This window comes from Hypanus sabinus, chromosome 2 (assembly GCF_030144855.1).
Source record: "Hypanus sabinus isolate sHypSab1 chromosome 2, sHypSab1.hap1, whole genome shotgun sequence".
Classification (NCBI taxonomy): Eukaryota; Metazoa; Chordata; class Chondrichthyes; order Myliobatiformes; family Dasyatidae; genus Hypanus; species Hypanus sabinus.
Genome location: NC_082707.1, coordinates 138,649,142 through 138,669,986, shown reverse-complemented (window position 1 = coordinate 138,669,986; position 20,845 = coordinate 138,649,142). Strand labels below are relative to the sequence as shown.

The 20,845-nt window shown below is 35.3% G+C and overlaps 1 protein-coding gene across 4 annotated transcripts in view; it reads left to right on the top strand.

Moving 5' to 3' along the window:
• cdin1 (CDAN1 interacting nuclease 1) overlaps nt 1-20,845 on the top strand; it is a 165,719-nt gene that overhangs the window by 124,598 nt on the left and 20,276 nt on the right. The window contains exon 12 of one of the 4 annotated variants that reach the window (XM_059955823.1): nt 1,858-2,235. The exons of the other annotated variants lie outside the window; for them this stretch is intronic. Coding sequence (XP_059811806.1) covers nt 1,858-1,942 — 85 coding nt within the window. The 3' untranslated portion in view covers nt 1,943-2,235. Of the gene's footprint in view, nt 1-1,857; nt 2,236-20,845 lie in introns of those variants that run through there. 4 annotated transcript variants of the gene reach the window in all.

The window sequence follows — 20,845 nt, the reverse complement described above, 5'->3', positions numbered from 1 at the left end:
TCTATTATATTATAATCACTGCCTCCTAAGGGTTCTTTTACTTTAAGCTCCCTAATTTAATCTGGTTCATTACACCACACCCAATCCAGAATAGCCTTTTCCCCAGTGAGCTCAGCTGGTAGCTGTGGCTCCCCCCAGCAGATCGTCTCCCTCAGCAGTATCCAAAGCAGTAAACCTACTATTGAGGGGAACAGAGACAGGGGTACTCTGCACTAAGTACCCATTTTCTTTTCGTCTCCTTACAGTCACCCAGGTACCTACCTATGCAACTTGGGGGTGACTACTTCCCTATAGGTACTATCTTTCACCTCCTCAGTTTCCTATATGAGCTGAGGGATATCAAGCTACAGTTGTAGTTCCTTAACACATTTCCTGAGGAGCTGGAGCTCTCCTAGAATTCCCACATCTCACACTTAGCCCTTTATCACTGCACTAACTAATGAACAAAGGAGAACAAATTTACCTTGCCAAAGCCTCATCACTCTACACTAGTCCACTCACACAATGGCCGCTTCATTTGTCTCTACCGTATTTTTATGTTTTATTTTTATTTGATTGGGCAGCTGAAAAAAGCTGAAATCCTGCATACGCTCGTTTTAAAATTATTTTTGAAGTGGAGTGTTTTATCTACCACATAGACTTCCATAATGTGAAATTTAATTTGGACTTCATGCAGATCTGAGCGCAAGCACAACCTGTAAAAGATGTGTTGTTACAGCCACACAGTTAAGTAGTTTTATTATTACAAATGCAATCCCACTCATCACTATTTTCTATTAATCCACTGAAATTAATGTAATAGAATTTTGGCATCAATCAACAGTGATGCCTTTAATCATAATGAAGAATTCTCCAGATAGCAAAGTAGGAAGTAAAAAGTACAATTTTTAGGCAATGTCTTAAAGTATGATGTATATTGAAGTGGGGGTAGAGAACACAACCAAGGAGTAGCTGCAGGTTAAGTTAATATTCATTATATTTTGAGGAAAATTACAATCCACTTTTTTGGGGCCAGAGAGATTGCTAAGCAGTATTATGAGTTGGCACACAATTAAAATAAACCTGGTTATTTATTATGCAACAAACCAGGTCATATTCAAAGTATTTTGTAAGTACTGATGGATTTCTGTCAATTTACTGGCTTCTCATGATTATGTTGGAGAACACTGGCAATGCAACTTCAAAAAGCAAAAATTATGACCTAGTAGGAGGCCTTTTTACCTGTCAGATTAAGTCAGCTCCCGGGAACTGTTCCATTGAATTTCCCTCTGCTTATTTCCCTGTGCCTTTGCAATTGAATCTTTCTTATACATGTCCACACCTCTCATTGGATCTTTTTTGCTGTTAATGTGCACTAAATGAAAATTTACAGTCGCCAATTAAGCCATCCCATGACTTTAGGATTCTGGAGGAAATTGGCACCCCAGGAAGAAATTTGCACTGTCATTGACACAAGGTCCACATAGACAGCACCCAGCGCCAGGATCAAACCGGGCACTGGAGCAGTGAAGCACTAACTGAAGTTCCACAAAGGGCGTCTGTCCTTTACTAAAGATGTATACTTCAACAATTGTTCTCCATATTTCATTGTAATGTTACTGAATGCTGACTACCTTGTTGTTACCAGAACTACAAAATTCAGCTCAGTTTTGTTTCACCTTTTTCTGGTTTGCATTTTTACATTGTCTTTTAAAAGAGTTAATCTTGGATGTTTGTAAACCAAAATTAAAATTTTAATGTTAATATAGTTTTAAACTTATTTAAGCACTGATATTAAAATGTTACATATCACAGAAACAAAGTAAAAAAAAAAATAGATTAAAAGAGCACCAAACTACAAATTTTTTTCTTCAGCAGATGTGAGAAACAAGCACCCCTAAAGTCAGTCCACGTTGCCTGCAAAAATTTCTGTGGTTGGATATGTTCTGCTGGAGACAACTGAATTGAGACCACTTCTGTTATTTGGCAAAGTTTAAACTGTGGTGAAGGAGAGATTTGTGGAATATGACATACCTATATAAATGTGGTAATATTATGGAAAGTTACAGTTGCAGTATTTTCTGTTTGTGCTTTGACAAATACACTGGGGAAAACTTAGAAGTTGAGAGTGTCAAGCAGTTTTGAAAGCTGTTCATGCATACCTAGCCTCTGTTGGCTTTATCAGGACTCTGTACATGAAGAAATGAAAGGTCATTCTTCTTCCTGTAGTGCGGATGGTTTGTTGACATATTTTGACACAGTGGTGTAATGCTGGCAGGGTCTGACCTTAGAATAGCACCAAGGGGCTATAGGTCAATCCAAGGCTACATTATTGGCAGCCAGGGTGAAGAAACCAATTGCAGTACTATTAATTTTCAATCAGAATTGGTGAATGGATGATAAATGTTCAGTCAGTATGAGATGTTTTGTGGACACACACTTCAAGGATGCTTTTTCTTAAGAATGTTTCTGTCACTTCCAATTGCACCACAGGAAATCTTTGTCTGATATGATAAACATTTATCGGTCAAGAGGTTATTCCCATTATTTGTCATTAGTTTTAATTTTTGTTCAAAACTTTCCTCCGCTTCTTGAATCAAAATAGGGGGAAAAGAACAGATTTTAAATTCTCATTCATTGTAAGTCAGACAGTTTTTTTGAAAATTTTCTTTTGTGTATTGGTTGGGCTTGCAGTTAAAGGATTGTTTATTGTATTATTATGGACTAAAGGGGTTGCCAGGTACCAAAGAGTTCATAAAAATATCAGTAAATTGATGAGACACTTTGAAATTGAATGTTAGTTTGTGTGGCTGAATGATAAAATAATGATGAAATATCTCAAAACAGAAGCTGTTTCTTTGTTAGATACCAAACTGAAATAATGAAAAATATGCGTCTGTTCCTTGCTGTTAGGTTACAGAAATGTTTAAATTATGTTCAATCCTCTGGATATAGCATACATTTCAAGTTTTATTATTTTATCTCTTGCCTGTTTAGGTATAGGGGAAAATTAGTTATAAAATTGTTACCTATATAATTTATTTTTATTATTAAGTCCAAGTTATTGTACTTGCTTATCTGGACTGATAATGTTTGTGTCCATAAAGATGTGATGTCTACTCTTTCTTATGTTAAATTGGTGCTGCTTATTACAGTGGCAATTTGATCTATTTTGTTTTGCTTTATTTTCCCAGTCCGCAAATATTTAGCCATAGCCTTACTGTTTGGAAGTAGTCCCGTTAGTTGGAATTGTCACATGGTACACAGAATGCCTTCAGCCTCTATGAGCATTACTGCGAGGCTTCAGCTCAAATTTTCATGTTATTTTTCATTCAGATTAGACAAGCATCTGAGCTTCTCTAAGATATGAGCTGACAAGTATAGATCCTGTTGAGTTTGCCAAAGGCCTGGTCACATACACTCTGCTATGTCAAAGAATGTCAACCTCCAAACCTTACAATTCAGACCTATATGTAATTTTTAATTGACATTTACATCTGACATTTTGAATGCATTCTTCATTGTTGAAATCACATTTCTACAGGACCAGTTAAAGACTCTTCCTTGGGGCTTGCTACACTGCATCACTTCATTTAGACATGATGTCAGGTTAACTTTGGGAAGTAAAAGATGACATAATCCTCTTCTCTTGATTGGGTAGATATTTCTTCTAATATTTAGAAGCCTTGGGATGAAATGTGAAAAAATATTCTGAGAACATAAGGAGGTTAGAAATTTGTGTCACATGCTATGCCAACATATCATAGCTTCTGCATGTTTACTTATAAAATTCACTTCCTTTGATTTCAGGGTATAATGAACATTCTCTTTTATCACTCAGTCTGTGAATTGAAGGAAGAATATTTTGCCTCATGATGTTTGCAATTTTTTGAGCATTTATCTTGAGCCAGTCAACACTTGACAAAATGACTCATGAAATTATCTTCCTCTTTTCCTGGTCAGCTCTGAATGATGGTTACCTGAACAAAGTTTGTTGGAGTACCTTTATTTTCATTAAGTTATCAATACTGTTATATGTTCAACTTCCCATTCTCTCCAAACCACAGCTCTGTGTTGTCCCCTCTTAAATCTGTGCCCATTTTCCCCATAATTCCATATTTGAACCCATCCACTTGTATTTTCTCTCTTGCAATAGAACTACAAGTTGTTGCAGGGGGTCATGAGCTCAGTTGTTGAGTATATTAAATGTGAAATCACACATTTTTGGACATGCAGGGTGATGGGGATTACAGATTTAGTGTCCAAAATTACATATTTTTGGACGATCAAGGGGAGCATGATGAAGAAGGCACAAAACAAGCTATGATATTAAAGCGCAGTGTTGACATATGCTCTTATGCTTAATTTCTAATTCTGTCTGGCATCCTATGTAACCTATCTGACTTCAACCTTCTGAATCTCTGCAATTTTGATAGGATTGACCACACAATGCTTATCCGGTAGTTTTCACTGCTGCTTATCTGGCCTTGGTTAGAGAGTCAACTACTAAAGCTTCCCATTCTGTCCCTGCAAACCTACTTGTAGCTTCCCTCTGGCCTCTGTCTTTATCCCATAATTTTCTCACACACACAGGTTGGTGGACATAATGGAACGAACTGCCAGAGGAAGTTAGTAGAGGTGGATATGATGACAATAGTTTTAAAAAAACATTTGGGCAGGTTCTTGGATAGGAAATGTTGAGAGGGATGTGGTCTAAATGCAGGTAAATACAACTAGCTCAGAAAGCCTCCTTGATCAGCATGGATGAGCTGTGCTGATGGGGTCTGTTGGCTTTTTGTATAACTCTATGACTATCAATGTGTTACTTTTCAGCTATGGCAATATAAAAGCCCATCTTCAGGTTCTGCATCTCATTGCTACCTTTGTCCATTCCATCATTGCTTTTGTTTCAATGCACTGCTTGTACAATATTTTAAATTGCATGACAGAATTTCCTTCTATATACTAAGATGAAGAACTCAATTCTCTTGGGCCTACCCCACCATAAATTTTGTAAAAGTGTAGTAATGCTTAATACTTATTGGGAATATATTCACACAGTTATTTTTGAATTATTTATTATTTATATAATAATGTTGCACGTTAATGTGGAAAGCATACAATGAATATGTGTGTCCGTAAGGAAAATGATGTTCACATACAAACGGAGAAAACAATTTCATGTGCCAGAAAGTCTCACCCATTTCACAAAATAATTTTAATTATTTTATCTCTGACCAAAATATAAAACACAATGGAAAATCAACAATTACCTTGTACTGTAGTGTATAGAAAGACATAGAGCACTGTGTGTGCCCTGTATTTTACCAGTCCCTTTCTCTTTGAATCATGTAAAGAAGTGTGAAGATACACTTCTGCTTTCTGTAAACCAAAATACAAAGATGGTAATTTAAAGCATACTCTTAAATTGCAGAAACACCATTTTTTTGTAGTGACAAAATATATCACCTTCCAAGTCTATGCACAATGAGATGTGTTGTTTTTGTTTTTAATTATTAGTTCTTAAATTAGAATTTTTTTGTTTTAAAAGTACTTCATTTTCTTAATGCTGCAAACACTGTTTCTTCCAACATTCATCACTGAAAATATAGTTTAGCAAAATGGTAACCTCATAATAAAATGAAATCGGTGGAGTGATGGGTAATGAAGCTTTGCTTGTGAAGACAGCACAAAAATGCTGTCGGGCCCATTGCATGAATATTACGGCAAGGGAATCAGTGAACTTTCTCAGCCATCAATCTTCTTTGTTTCCTTTTTCACATCCAAATATTTTGATAGATGTTCTGCTAATTGAGTTATCTATCTTTGTAACTATCAGAGTTGCATAAAAATTGTCCTCACATGCAACTGAATTTTAAGTGTATTAATAGACATCCCATGGATTTTCATGAGGGATAATCACCTTGTTTTCTTTATTGCTATTGTATTTTTTCCATACTATCAGACAGAGATTTTTAATGTGTCCAGTGACTATTCAATTAGCTTCTTTGGCCTGAGATTACTACCATCATCATTTATCATTACCCTTTGATTTTGCCTTGAAAATATCTTCCTTTGTTTTAGGTATTAAATATGCTATTTTTATGAGAATGAGTGTTTCAGATCCTGGTATTTACATCTCAATTGTCAAATTATTGCTGCACAATTCCTTTGATATGTTGCATTCTTATTCAAATAAAGAACCTGTGAATTCCTCATGGGTTGCACGTCAAAAGATGTCAAGATAAAGAGATCTGAGGACTGATGCTATGGGGAAATGTTTCCTATGCAACAATTTTTTGAATATGTGGTTTCCGTGATAAAGAGGTTATCAGCTGCAGAAGTGTCTATGCTGACCTTCCTACGTCTGTTGTCTAAGTGTCTGCTCAGTTTTCATTACTAAGTTTTGATGCTTAGTTAGACCTTAAAAAAAGCTAATGCTTTCTGAAGTACGATACTAGCAGTATTCACATGACAAAGATCAGGATCATATTGAATATTATGAAGACAGGCTTGGGCAATGTACTGCAAGCAGTAAATTTGATGAATGATTTTGAAGGCTGTTGTTGGATATTTAGAGGTGAGAGGGATTTGCCAGCACTGTTGCATTTATATCTGTTTAGAGCCATTTGAGAATATGAAGTTCTAACCACCTTGAAACAGTCAGCTGCTGTCCAGAGTTAATCAGCTGCAGAATTTGTAAACTGCACATGTGTCAGAGTTGAAAATGTTAGCAGTCAAATAGAAGCTTGAAAAGGTTATATCTGATAAAAGCCGTCAGCAGTTGACTGAAGTGATTTATGGGAATGTAATGGCACAAAATGCCTCATTTATCACTCGTGTGGGTAGGTTAAGGTTTCTAATGTCGTATGTTATAATCATTGACCACTTGGAATTGTCAAAATGGTTCAGCATTGACCTTCTTACTTCACACTTCAAATTGTTCTTGTTTGTTAATGTAATTTTCACAGAGATTACATTACTATAGCAATTTTGATATGGTTTCATTTAAAGCCAATCACACTAAAAAGTTTTAAACAGCCCATCACTGAATTCAAAGCATCATTGACTATAGTTATTGAAATTGTAAATGAATTGTAAATGTTTTGATTTAATTTAATGCCATTAACTACAACCTACTAGATGTATCTTATTCATGAAATTATTCCTACAGTATTTATCTTGCTATTTTCACCTATTTGAGAAAATTATACTGCTTTCCAAATATTTCAAGCATTTATAACTAAGGTTCACTGAAGGTGTTATATTGCTTGGAGAGAGTGGGCTTAATTGCACTGGTTTTACTCGCCAGCATTCAGCCGTTCAAACTGCATACATTGTGATATAGGGTGGTTTAGGACTTACTGATATATTGAGAATACCTGGCACAGTAGCTGAAACTCAGTTGATTTCTAGGGCACTAATGCACTGAGTTTAAATAGCTAAATTACTTAACATTGTTTTTCACTAGTTTAATATGGTATTTATCAGTTTTGTTATATAAAAACACTCTAGATATTAAAAACATTTTAAAACTCTTAAAGTAGCTTGCAGGTTTCACTGCTGGTAAAACTGCAACCGTCCTCTCTGTCCACCTTCCTAACCACACCCACCCCACCTCAAGATTGATGGCTGCGAAGTTCTTTGGGGCAGATCCTCATCTCTGTATCACTGATAAGTTATCATCCAGTTTGCAGCCACCAGACTCATGGTTATGGAGGGTTGGTGAAAAAGACCTGCTACCCCTCCATCTTAAGCCTGGGTAGTGGGGCACCACAGTTAGTGCAATGCTATTATAGCTTGGGGCATCGGAGTTCAATTCTGAACCAGTCAGAAGTTTGTACGTCCTTTTTCTAAGTGTGTGGGTTTACTCCACAATTCCAAAGACATACTGGTTAGTAGATTAATTTTTCATTGTAAGTTTTCCTGTGATTAGGGTTAAATAGGTGGTATGCTGAGTGGTGCAGCTCATTGGCCCAGAGAGGTCTGTTCCTTGCTGTATCTGTAAATAAATAAATAGTTGTGTGAGTATATGAGGACCTCAGATGCCAGTCTGGGTGATTAGGCTGGTTCTGCACAATATAGCTTGTTTACTTAAAAAAAATCATGTTGGATATATTAAAACGTGTTAATTTTTCATTAAAATCAGTGGTAGCTAGTTAATAAAAAAGTAAGTCAAAAACTCTGCAGCAAATTTAATGTGCCAATAAAATGCGCCTTCATAATAAGAAAATTGTGTTTGTATAATCTGATCCAAAACTTTTTAACAAAGATATACTTAGTTCCTGGCCTTTGAATGCATTGAATATTATTTTAAAATCAGGTTTTCCATTTTATTCCATATGACTGTTCACAACACAAATTGATACCAGTTAACAAAAATGTGAATATAATGTTAAATATGTATAAAGCTGGTGTCTGGACAATAGAAATACATGGCCAGGGATGGCTTTCTAATTACAATATTGTTTTTGTGTGGATATGGTTTCGGAACATGGTAATTTTTTTAAACCCATATTGGTTGAGCTTGCTGTCGTAGCTCGTACCCATATATTTACCTGACTTGTGTGGTAAGAATAAATTAGTATGATTTCCAAGCACTCCATGAAATCTGCACAGATGACTGAGATTTCTTTTGTGTGATATTTCTAATAGCAGTAAAAGTATATATTGGAATAACTTGCTAAAACTATTTGCAGTATGAAATGCCTAATAAGTATTTTTAATTATATGGTATTAAAAGGATGTAACAATCTTAAACAAAAAGCCTGCAAATGAAAAAAGTAAGTTTTCATGTTAACTTTTCAAGCAGGAAAACATCTTTTCAGTATCAAAGTATCAGATAAGCAAAGAAAATTCTGTTATTTGGTATGTTTAAGAACTGAAGTATAGAGATATGGTGACATTAAAATTAGATTTACATTTGTTGAAATGAGGCTGATTGACAAAACAAAACACACAGTGGAAGTTACCCTGCTGCTGTTTCAACAAACTCAAAATTTTTTTAGTGCATAAATCCCACTGCAGTGATCAAAAAATGAATGTTGTTTTTCATTATACAGTTTGAAATGGTAAACACGCAGTTTTTTCCTAGCCTAAAGTAAATCCTCTTTTTAACTGGAGGCTGCCCTATCTTAACTAATTGAATCTAGCCAAAATCAAAAGACGTTTTATCATATCATCTCACTGTCCAACATATGTTATCATGCCTCCAAACAATCTTATGTTATTATATCAAGATATTCTTGCATAGTTGACTCCACTTCAGATACTGCACACCAATAGCATAAGTTATCTGCTGTGGCAGACTGATCTTGTTTCCATATCCTATCCAGTTTATTTGCATAATCATTCATTTTAGAAAATTAGGGACGACTACCCAAATTAAACCATATTTCATTTTCTTACTCACAACATCTTCTGTTGATGTCTTTCAAAGCTGTATCTATCTTGTCTATATCTTTGTAGTTGAATTTCCCCATTAGTATTCTTTGACTGCCAATAGCACTAAAATGGCACTAACCAAAATAATGCATTATCCCTACCTGCAAAATTTCTTCTGACATTCTTTATCAGTGAACTTGGTTCAATGTGAATGCTGTCTTTGGTGGCACCTTTGCCATGCCAATTATAAAAAGAGCACTTCCAAAAGTACCTTCTGTTCCTACTTCTCCATTGCTTCTGTTGAATGCCTCGGGTTTTTTTTCCTTGAGCTTCTCCTTGCCTTACTTGTATCCTTTATTTGAACAATATCATTCTGGCCATGGAATCAGCTTCATTATGTGTACTGAATAAGGTATAGTTCTGTCTCTTCACAATTCTTCATGGCCTTCTATTGTTTTCCCCTCTATTTCCTGACTGATAGTCTAATGACCAATCATGATATTGGTTTATTGCATTTAATCTCATGGATGGCTAGTCATCGTTTTTTGTCATATCCAAAAATACTGTAGTATCATCACAGATCCCTTTGCTCACCTTGACATTGTCTTAGACCAGCACAGTACAGGAACAAGCCATTTAGCCCATGATATGTGCCAGAAAGAAAATTTAAACCTATCCCATCTGCCTGAACATTATGTATGTCCCTGCATTTCCTGCCTGTTGATGTGCCTGTCTAAATGTCTCCTAAATATTACTATCATATCTACATATACCACTTCCCCAGGCAATACATTCCAAAAACAAAATATGCCTCATAATTTGCCTTAAATTTCCCCCTCTCAGTTTAAAAACTATATAGTATTTGACATCTACACTCTAGGGGTAAAAGGTTGACTATCAGGCCTATCTATGCTTTTCATAATTTTATATACTTTATATCAGGCTGCCTCTCAGCCGCCAACACTCCAGAGGAGACAATTCAAAAGTGTCCAACCTCTCCTTAGACCTCTTGCTTTCTAATTTATGCAGCGTCCTGTAAGCCTCTTTTACGCTCTTTCCAAAGACTCTACATCCTTTCTGTAATGCAGTGATCAAAAATGCAGACATTACTCAAAATATGGCTTAACCATAGTTTTATTCAGCTGCAAAAGTGATTTCACCACTTTTATGTCAATACCTTGAAAATTTTTACACTTTTGACTCACAAAAACAAAGATGTATGCTTAGGCTTTATAAGGCCACACTTGGAATAACGTAAGCATTTTTGAGTCCCTAATCTAAGATGCGCTGACATTGGAGAGGGTCCAGAGGAGGTTCCAGAAGAGAATTATTTCTGGAATGAACAGGTTAACATGTAAGCATTTGATGGCACTGGAATTTAGAAGAATGGGGGGATCTCACTAAAACCTATCGAATGATTCCGAAGAAGGGGCTTGGTCTGATTTATTCATTTCCATAGATGCTGCCTGACTTGCTTAGTTCCTCCAGCATTCTGAAACATCTGGATAGTGTGGATGTGAAGAGAATGATTTCTGCAGTGGAGGAGACTAGGACCAGAATGCACAGCCTCAGATTTCAGAGACATCCATTTAAAACAAAGATGAGGAAAAATTTCTTTAGCCAGAGGGTGGTTTATCTGTGTAATTTCATGACCGTACATGCTAAACTATTGGATATTTTTAAGGCAGAGCTTGATAGGTTCTTTGTTAATCCAGGCATCAAAGGTTATGGGGTGAAGGCAGGAGAATGGGGCTGAGAGGAATGATAGATCAGCCATTATGGAGTGGTGGAGCAGACTTGACAGGCCGAATGGCCTAACTCTGCTCCTAGGTCTTATGGTCTCAATGAAAACAAGTATGCAGTAAACCTTGTTCATCACCTGATGTATTTATGCTGCCACCTTCAAGGAGCTATGGACCCCAAGATCCTTCAGTACACCAATATGCTTAAGAATCCTGCCAATTTTTATCCCTTCCTTTCTTTGGCTTTTCAAAGTGTAATACCTCACACTTGACCAGATTAAATCTCATTTGTTATTTCTCTTTCCATGCTTACAACCCGCCTGTATTATGCTGAATCCTTGTCAATCACCTTCACTATCTGTAACTCCAATGGCTGATCCAGACTTTCAATCTTTGCATCATTTGTCCTCAAACTGAACTTCCATGCCCAAATAATTTCCAACACTGATTTTATTCTCAGCCCACTGCATGCCCTCCCTGTCTGTCCCCTTGCCTTCTCCCTTCTGCTGCTGAAATACGGTACTCATTCAAGCCTTTTTTATCTCCAGCTGTTGATAGTGTTTTTTTCTTATTGCTGACATACCATTCACAATTTTGTGAATATAAACTCATCCAAAATACTGCATCCACAGGACAATCTAATAGTGAACAATATATTTAATGGATACTGATTAATTTATATTTGAGTATGAATTCTACCACATTGAAACTAGATTCAATTGCACGTAAAACCATCTTGAAAATATGGCACTTAACACCAGCTTTTACCAAACTGACGTTAACCATGATTTGGGTAAGGAATGAAAATCAGTGAATGTGAATTGTGTATTAACTCATGTTGTCAGGCTGCTGCTGACTTGAATAAGCATTACATATTGCAGAAAGATTCTATTTGAAAAATACCACAAATAACTTTTGGATAATGGCAATATCAGCATTAATTTGCAGATTGAAAAATGTGTGAATTACTACAGTATCAAGCGTGCTACAAACACAAGGCATTGGACAGTAAATATTTTACCTTGCATCCTCAAATGAAAGGGTAATTCTGATCCCGTCTTTGAATGCTGCATTTACCCTGTAGCAGTTCTTAGCATTCCTTTTTCTTTTAAGAGGTCAGGGGCTGGCAGATTAATGACAAGAGGTATTCCTTAACAGCTTAAGAGACAAGGGAAATAGAGTCAAAGGGATACACAGCATGAAATCGGGACTTTCGGCCCAATTCGTACTTGCCTTTCTGAGCCAGTCCCATTTGCCTGTGTTTGTTCCGTATCCCTCTCAACCTTTCCTGTCCATGTACCATCCAAATATTTCCTCACCAGCTTAAAAGAAAATAATTTGCAAATCTGTTGGCAAGATCAGGTGACTGGGTCTGATAAGATTCCTCCACAGTAACTAGATGAGTTGAATGATGGCCACCTGGGCCATACATTTCCTATGACTTTACATGGTTTGATATTTCTTTCAAGAATCTTGGGAACAAATATGATAACCTGAACTTTATCACAGTGCCACTTAACCTGCAGCCAGAAACAAAAAGGGTACTAATTGGGAGACTGAAAGAGGATGGCATGTGTATATTCCAAATCACCATCAGCATTTTCTCTCTAGCATATGCTAGCAGAGAATGTAGCAGGAATGTGACATTTATCAAGCCTTTAAAAGGAAAGGTATTATTTCATCTGATTTCAGGACAATTCATGACCACAAAACAACTCAAAGTATTGCACTGCTACTTTTAAAGTTTACTCTCTGATGTAAGCTTGGAAACATGGCAGCTAATTGTATACAGCAGGCTCTTGAAAACAGGAGTGAGAAGATTGCTGAAGGGTCACTTAATGGAACTTCTGCTCTTTTGAAAATTAAGCTGTGGAAGTCAAGCTTTGGTTAAATTTCAAACCAATGAAGAACTCTTCTGACAGTGCAGCAGTCCTTCAGTACTACGCCTGCGTGTCAGCTTAGATTATATGCTTGAATAATACCCTTCTGATAAAGATGCAGGATTCTGAGGATTTGAACCTTAGGGTCAATCATATGAGATGTGCATGAAATACAGTACAAATATGAACAGATGAACATGAGAAGGTGAGATTATCCATGGTGAGGAGAGTCGCATATGCCAGAAGTATTCAATCCTCTGCTCTCTAGCACAGAATGTTGCCATCTGGCTAGAGAAGGTGATAAAGCTCAACCCAACTATTGTATCAATGTCACCAAAGCACTGACGAAGATGCTTACAATTTCAGTGCTGTTGATCATTCTTAAAGAATGTATTTATGGTGAAACTCTCTTTTAAACTTTGAAGAAGCTTTTAAATGATGTCAGAATAACTCGTTTGACCACACCCTCCTGCTCCCTACAGAGTTAATAGAATATTGGGTTATAGATATGAGTTTCCTAAGTCACTTGCAGACGACAAATCACTGCAGATATATATGACCACAAGAATGAAGTTCAGATTGGATAATCTGCTCATTCTGGTAACTGAAGAATTAACTTGCATTGATGTTTGTGTCAGTTTCAAGAAAATTGTGGCATTAAATGCTTTGTCAATTCTGTTCATTGTTAACTTTGTGGCTAACATCTGATAAAAGATTTGCCAATCTTTATCTCGGTTGATGCTTGCAGAAGTGACCAATATAGGATGCCTTTTTCCTCTTGATGAGTTATGAGTGTAATTTTGTCTATTTTAAAGAAATTGTAGAATAAAATAAGAGTGGCAAAAAAAATTTAACCACATAGTAAACTGTATGATTTGCAATTGTTGAATTTATTGGAAATTTTTTTATTACATTATTATGAGGAGGATTAAAGTTGAATATGTATAACTACAATAAAACATTTTTTCCTTGTTCATTTGGTAATTATGTTCTAGTTGTGGTCATTTAAGTCTAAAATTTGATGAATGTGGATAATTTGTTGGATAATATCTGACAGATCTCAGCATATGGAGAATTATGGAAAAACTAGTTGTCAGTGCTTCCTGCCTTTTGTGCACAGAAAATTTGAAAGTGAGGCTGAAGGTCATGTGACTTGGTTAAGATTTTTATGCATTTTTGAATCCAAGTTTCATAGTAAACTCAATCCTTGCAGTGTTTTAGACAGTGTATTAAGGTAACAAGCTATTAAGATGATCGATGGAATGTTTAGCATACATCAGATTACTGTGTACTTGACAAAAAAAAACTTTACCATAATTTAAAATGTTTTAATTTTATGCCCTAGTACAGAAAGTTTATGTTATATTGCAAAGGGTTAATGCCTGCAGATTTCATCAAAATGAGTAAAATCTTGTCTTAAAAATGTGCTGCTCTCATGAAGTAGTTGTTAGAAAATTGTTTTCAAGGAAACTCATCTCACTCATAAGCAATGTAGTCCGTAATTAGTCAAGCCAAGCCAAATAAAGCAAACTGTCTGTGAGAATCTGCATTAATCACTGTTTTTGTTTTGAAATCCAACCAAGTGAACTGCATCCAAACTTATGACTTCTAACAACTAAGAAAAAATTGCTTTGGAGAGATAAATTCTTTTTTTATGCATGAATTCTTAAGAATGCTATGTTCAAAAAAATAGTAATTTTAATGATGATTTTTAGAAAGCAAATGAAATATAAAGAATATAGCTTTTAGTTACTTAAAATTGTAAAGTATTGAGGAGACCATACTTTGAAGTCTCAACGTATTTGAAATATAAAACAAACATTAAAAATTTGTGATGGTCAACAGTGAAAATTGTTACTTTTTATTGTACTTGTTAATTTAGTTTTGGGTTATTGGATAGGCAAAATAAAATCTTGTTTGACATTTCTCGGTTACCTGTTTTTTTTTATTTTTAAACACTTCAAAATTTTGAAGGAAGGAGTGGTATTCCAGCACATTTAGAATATTTCTCAAGTAAAACTCCTTAAGTGGTTCATTTTATGTACACACACACAGTTAGCTTTGTAGTAAGTGACAGTGAAATGCATTAAAAGCCTTTAATTACAGGGCAAGGGGAGAGAGAAAAGTGCAAGTCTCTCAGCAGATGATCATTCAATGGTACACCGAAGGTTAAAAATGAGCATTCATGCGTGATTCAAAGAACTGCCAGGAGTAATATAATGCGATGCTCCATTTTGGATCTTTGAAGGCTTTACTGTAAAATATATTTAATTAAAGCTTAATCCATGTTTTATTCTGTAGATAAGCCCAGGAATGCCTTTATGTTGAACTTTGTGCAAAATCCTATTAAAGAACTAAAATCCTGCAGAATAGGTATGGAATCAACTGTATATCATACCACAAAGACATATTTCTTACTATTGCAGTCCATATGATAGAAATCTGATCTGCAACACTTTTTGTTTTTATTTCTTATAAATAATTCAATAAAAAGTCAAAGATGTGCTTTTTTTCTTTATTGCTTTTAGCTATGGAGCACCTTCAAGTCAGACTAATTGATAGGCAACTGCTTTGGTGTGGTTTGAATGGTATTGCTGTTGGCAAGCTTGTAGACAGCACAGTCTGTTGTTTATAAATAACCCTGACTTATTCTTGTTTTAGAGCCCAATGTCCCTTCCACAACCTTGTCCTTTCCTGTGTAGGTTTGTTAGCACTGTTTGCCTTCACCTCATTGCACAGCAATCAATTACAGTGGCCAGTTTGTTGTCGTGGTGAAATACACAAACTGCAAGGTCTTACAAGACAGCCTCTCTTTCATAACAAACTCCACTTATTAAAGGTGGCATACCACCAATAAAAAAAAATTGCTAGGTCCTTTTAATAAAGATTTTTAGCAAATTTGTTTTGTATTGTTGAGCAATTTAATTTTGTGTCAGTGAAATAACTTTATATCTAATAAAACACCTAATATGGTGCTGAATAGCAATGTGCACATCGAGCATGATTAAACATCAAAAACAAAAGAACAGATATTTTACTGTATTCCTTTTTCAGCCAGTTTTGTTTCATTACCTTGTCAAGGAGTTGTCATATTAAATAAAAGCATGAAAATGTCTTAGTGCTCAAAAGGTGAAGCAGCCAACTTTGTTGAAACAGGAGGTCGGCTAATTGCAACTTTTGATTAAATCATTCAGTATCATATTGTAAGTCAGCAACTGCACAAAATGTGGACTTTCATAGTTAACGGTTGTGGACAAGTCTTAATGTACTAATCATTGTAACCTCCTGAATCTAGTTTGTCTGCTTTCCTGTTGGCCCGAATATCAACTTTAACCTCCAACCTTCTCATTCATGTATCATGACAAATAAAACTGCAGAGGTTTGACAAGGGGATATAAAATCACTGAGCCTGAGATCTACATATGATTTTCTTTAAACTAATTTTAAAAGTTCTGTTTCAATCTACCTAGTTAACATTTTATTCCTATAATTTTGTTTTATTTTTGGAGTTAATCTCTAATAGGTTTAGATTTGGTCATGTAGATTTTCTTGCAGAGGTACTTCGATATACATTTATCCAGATGTTTAATACTTTGTTCACAATCCTACTTAAGTTTGCATTCCCACTAGAATCAGTCAGCTACGTGTCTGAAAGGTTTTATCACCTTTCACAAAGGCTAGTGTATTTACAATATGGCATGTATCCTCGTATTTGTGTGCTTACTACATATTATACGGTTTGATCCCTGAACACTGCATTCTTGCACAGAACGTCCTCAAGACTGTAAGGCACTAGTTTTTGATTACATCTGAATGATTGCAAATCATGCACTCCTACTTATGACCAGTCTATAAAGTAATATGGATCGAGTCAGTAAAGCAGTAACTAACATGAAAGAGCCCTCATGTAGCCTGACTGACCACTAACAAAACATAACTTGCATTCAACATGCAGCAGCAACATGGTACATGCCACATTGCCATGACAAGGCATGCAACATTCTACATAGTACATTTCATGTAGAAGTGTGCACCTAGCCCCCTATTCATCAAGGTAAAAGATGTGACATGTTAGCAGAAGTCTAGTTGAACCCTAATTAAGCAGGAGGTGCATTTAAAAAGTCCCATTACTTTTGTATTTCTTTATGCATTTCATACACTTGCCTCGAGACAATTGCTACTAGAAGCATGTTAACAATTCTTTTGTCTGAAGATTCGCTTTTGCATCGTTATTTCATGCAGTGAAAGTTCAATGAAATCCGTGGTTTACTATAGCCTTTAAGAGTAAATAATTTTTGGATGTAACCATATGTGCTTGCAAGTTGCCTGCAAGATTATTTGCACAAAATGCTACAAATGATCAAATAGGAACAAAATTATTCTTGATGATTCAAAAATTCAAAAGTTAAGCTTTAATTTATCTCGCAGCTCTTGCTTTTACAGTTTCTGGGGGAAGTAACAAATTCTAAGTTAATGATTCATAATACTGTACATATTTATCATGGAAGTAGTCTTAAAGTAATAAAAACATTGATTCTAGAAATGGAGACACTAAAGGACACATTACATCTAAAAGTTGAGTAATATTAAATGCACAGTTTCTTAACTACATTCACTTTAAAAATTAATAGTTAATAATAATGGGCATGTTACTAGATGGTGTCTTAATTTTTGATCATTGCACATAATGATCAAAATATAGCTTTTGATAAATGCTGTTCAAAACATCGAATTTAGTGTTATAATGTAAAGGATTTGGGTTATTTGACTGTAATAGAAATTAATATGAAATGGAGAGGAGAGTCTCCTGTGAAATTGCAAAACTGATTGATATTGTAACCAACTTTTGTCTAGGAGTGTCTTTAATACCTTAAATATTTTTGATGCATGTACAACACGTCCTTCTTTGTGATTAATGAAGGTTTATTTCAGATATTTAATTTTTACTTTGGAGTAATCAAATGAGCTGTTACTAATAACTTTTCCTAACTACCCATTGGCAGAACACTGCAGATCTTTGAGCTTTACTGTGCCTTTACATTACTGTATAGTTTCAGCAATGCTAATGCAGTTCGCTATGATCTATATTAGTACTTTCTTATCCCTTTTGAAGCAAAGCTTTTTTTGCTGAAATATTGACAGTATTCACATTTACATAGATGACAGCCCAGAAACTGAACAATGACTTCTGCAATTGCCAAAGTATTCTGAAAACTGATAAAAGCAAAAATATAGCTTTTGATGGATATGGTGTGCATACATGATTTGTGAAACATCTCCTGCTGTCAGAAGCTTGGAATTCACTGAATATTTTTTGTGAGCTCGGAGAATCCAGGATTAACATCATAGCCATCTCTTTAGATTTCAGCATTCAAATCTTACATTTAATAGCTTTTTAAAGTTTTTTTTCTAAACAGCAATTAGTCTCATTTATTGCAATTTTGAAGTGCCAGAAGTTCTTCATTGAATTGCTGTTTTGTTCATATTTGGCTTTGGCTTTGCTGCATACTCATTAAAGGACCAATTAATGTCACCTTTAGCTGAAGACTATTCATTTTTATTGAGAAAATGACAGTTGCTGCCATGAGTAGTGCAGTGTAATATGCATTAATTGCCCTGTAACACTGGTAATTACAAGTTTTTTGGGGCTCTTGGTTAACTGTCACGTCCAGGCTGGAATGCACCAAAATAGATTACTCATTAAAGAAACCTGTCCTGTTTTCCATTCTGTTCCCAATGTTAGTTTAAAAAATAATAATTCTGGTTCTTGAACAAATAGTTGCCAACAGCAATTTCCTGTAACAACTTACCTCAGATGGTTTTCAGCCATCACTTCGTTCTCTGGTCAGCAAAGACACAGGGCGCAAGTGGAACTGGCGATCATGACAAAAAGTCAAATTGCAGCAAATGGAGAGCATCTTTTTTAAAAAAAAATAATTCCAACTTACAAATTTAATTCCACCTATGTTAATGCTGGTATTTGTTTTCAACATTTATTGCCAGAAAATGAAGTGTTGAGAATTTGCATCAATGTAATTATATTATGATTATTATAAGTTTAAATGACAGTGCAATGCTCACATTACTTATGAGGCTTTATCAAAAAAAATTCTATTAACGCTGTTTTTGCAGCCAGTAATGTTAAAGTACTCTGTTTTTTTCCTTTCCTTGTATTTGAACACAACAAAGAAATACAAACGGAGAGACCTTATCTTTCTGACATCTGTGAAATTCACCAGCAGCAGTCATAGTTTCTTTTGTATCTCTGCATAGTATTGAACTAGCAAATGAAAATCTTTATTTTAACACCTGCTTTAGGCACTCCAATTTTTCTTCCTTTAAATTAATTTTGTCACGGCCTTTCAAATTCTCTTTCACTGATGGGATAATGAAAGTAGAAGGCACAATTTGTGCTGACCAGGTACCAACTGCCAGTGCACAGCTGAGCATAGTTAGAAGAGAAAGAGCATCATATCAATGATTTACTCATTACTATAGTCATTAATATAAAAAGACCTTGGTGTATTTATCTGTTTTTATTGGCATGCATTTATCGAATTGTTTATGACAAGAGTAATTGGGGTAATTTTAGACATTGAAATTACCTGTCAGCTGTATGTAACCACACTCCTTTCCCCTCTGACAAATGGTGACAACTGAGGGACCCATAGCATTACTCATGATGGCTTCTCTAGTGGTAATAAGGACAATAGGGGCCTAGATAATTTGACATGGACAGCCTTCACAACAAGAAACCAACTAAATGACTGTCAGTGGGGGGAAAGGAGTTGGAAAACTAATGGAGTCCCCCATGGCGCTCTGACAGGGAGATGAGGCAATTTGAACGGAAAGTGAAAGGCCTTCAGTTTGTCAAGTATTTAGGGCCATCAGACAACAGCTAGAGGCTGGAACCTGACAATACATCTGAACTGTGGTAGCAGTTTCATACAGGTCAGTTACATCATAATGACTGCCCCACTTCCAAAGCATCTACTTTGGTGCCATACTTCACCCCTGACCAGACACTGTGATCTTGCACTCATGCACAGTTATACTCAGCAGGGGTAATGGCTAATGTTCCAAAGAGCCGGAAGTGATGTGTAACTTTTAAGCATTATTCAGATAATTTGTGTAATAAATTACCAGATATAATGGTTTACAAATATTGTCAAAGACATTGGTTTACTATAGATGAATGATGCATGGAGATTGCACAAGTGCTGGGTATTAAAGGTATTTTGTTTGTACTTAATGTAGGAACCTGTGCGTGTCTTTCACTGTAAATGTAATTTTATTTTTTTATATATATATATATATGGTACAGTATATAAACTACTGGTAATGGTCAGCAACAACTTAATCATGAATTATTTCATATTATAAAACAGATACAGAATTCCCAATAGTTCATTATTTTTACGTAAGCTTGCAACAGAAACCATCTTTTAAAACTGAAATGTGAATCGCATAATACAATAATGTGGAAAACTGAGGCAAATGAAACCAACTCATGTGGAAAGAAATTGATCTAAAATTTTCAATAAATTTAAAAAATTTGTCTTAATTTAAAGTGCAGGATATCTAAGAATTAAAACAAAGGAAGAATCAAATAAACTAAAATGAACAAATGGAGAAGCAAAATATTTTTGATTCAAATGTGAATTATTGTCCTCTAAACTTGAGTCTTGTCCTTTCAAAAGTATTTACTGTTTTGATGTGAAGGAAACTATATCTAAATTGGAATCTGGGGTAAAATAAGCAAGATTAAACTGAAATTCAGTAAAGCTGAGACCTCATATTTAGCCCCAATGTTGATGTGCTTTTCCAACATTTTGTTGTTATTAATTCTGTAATTATTTA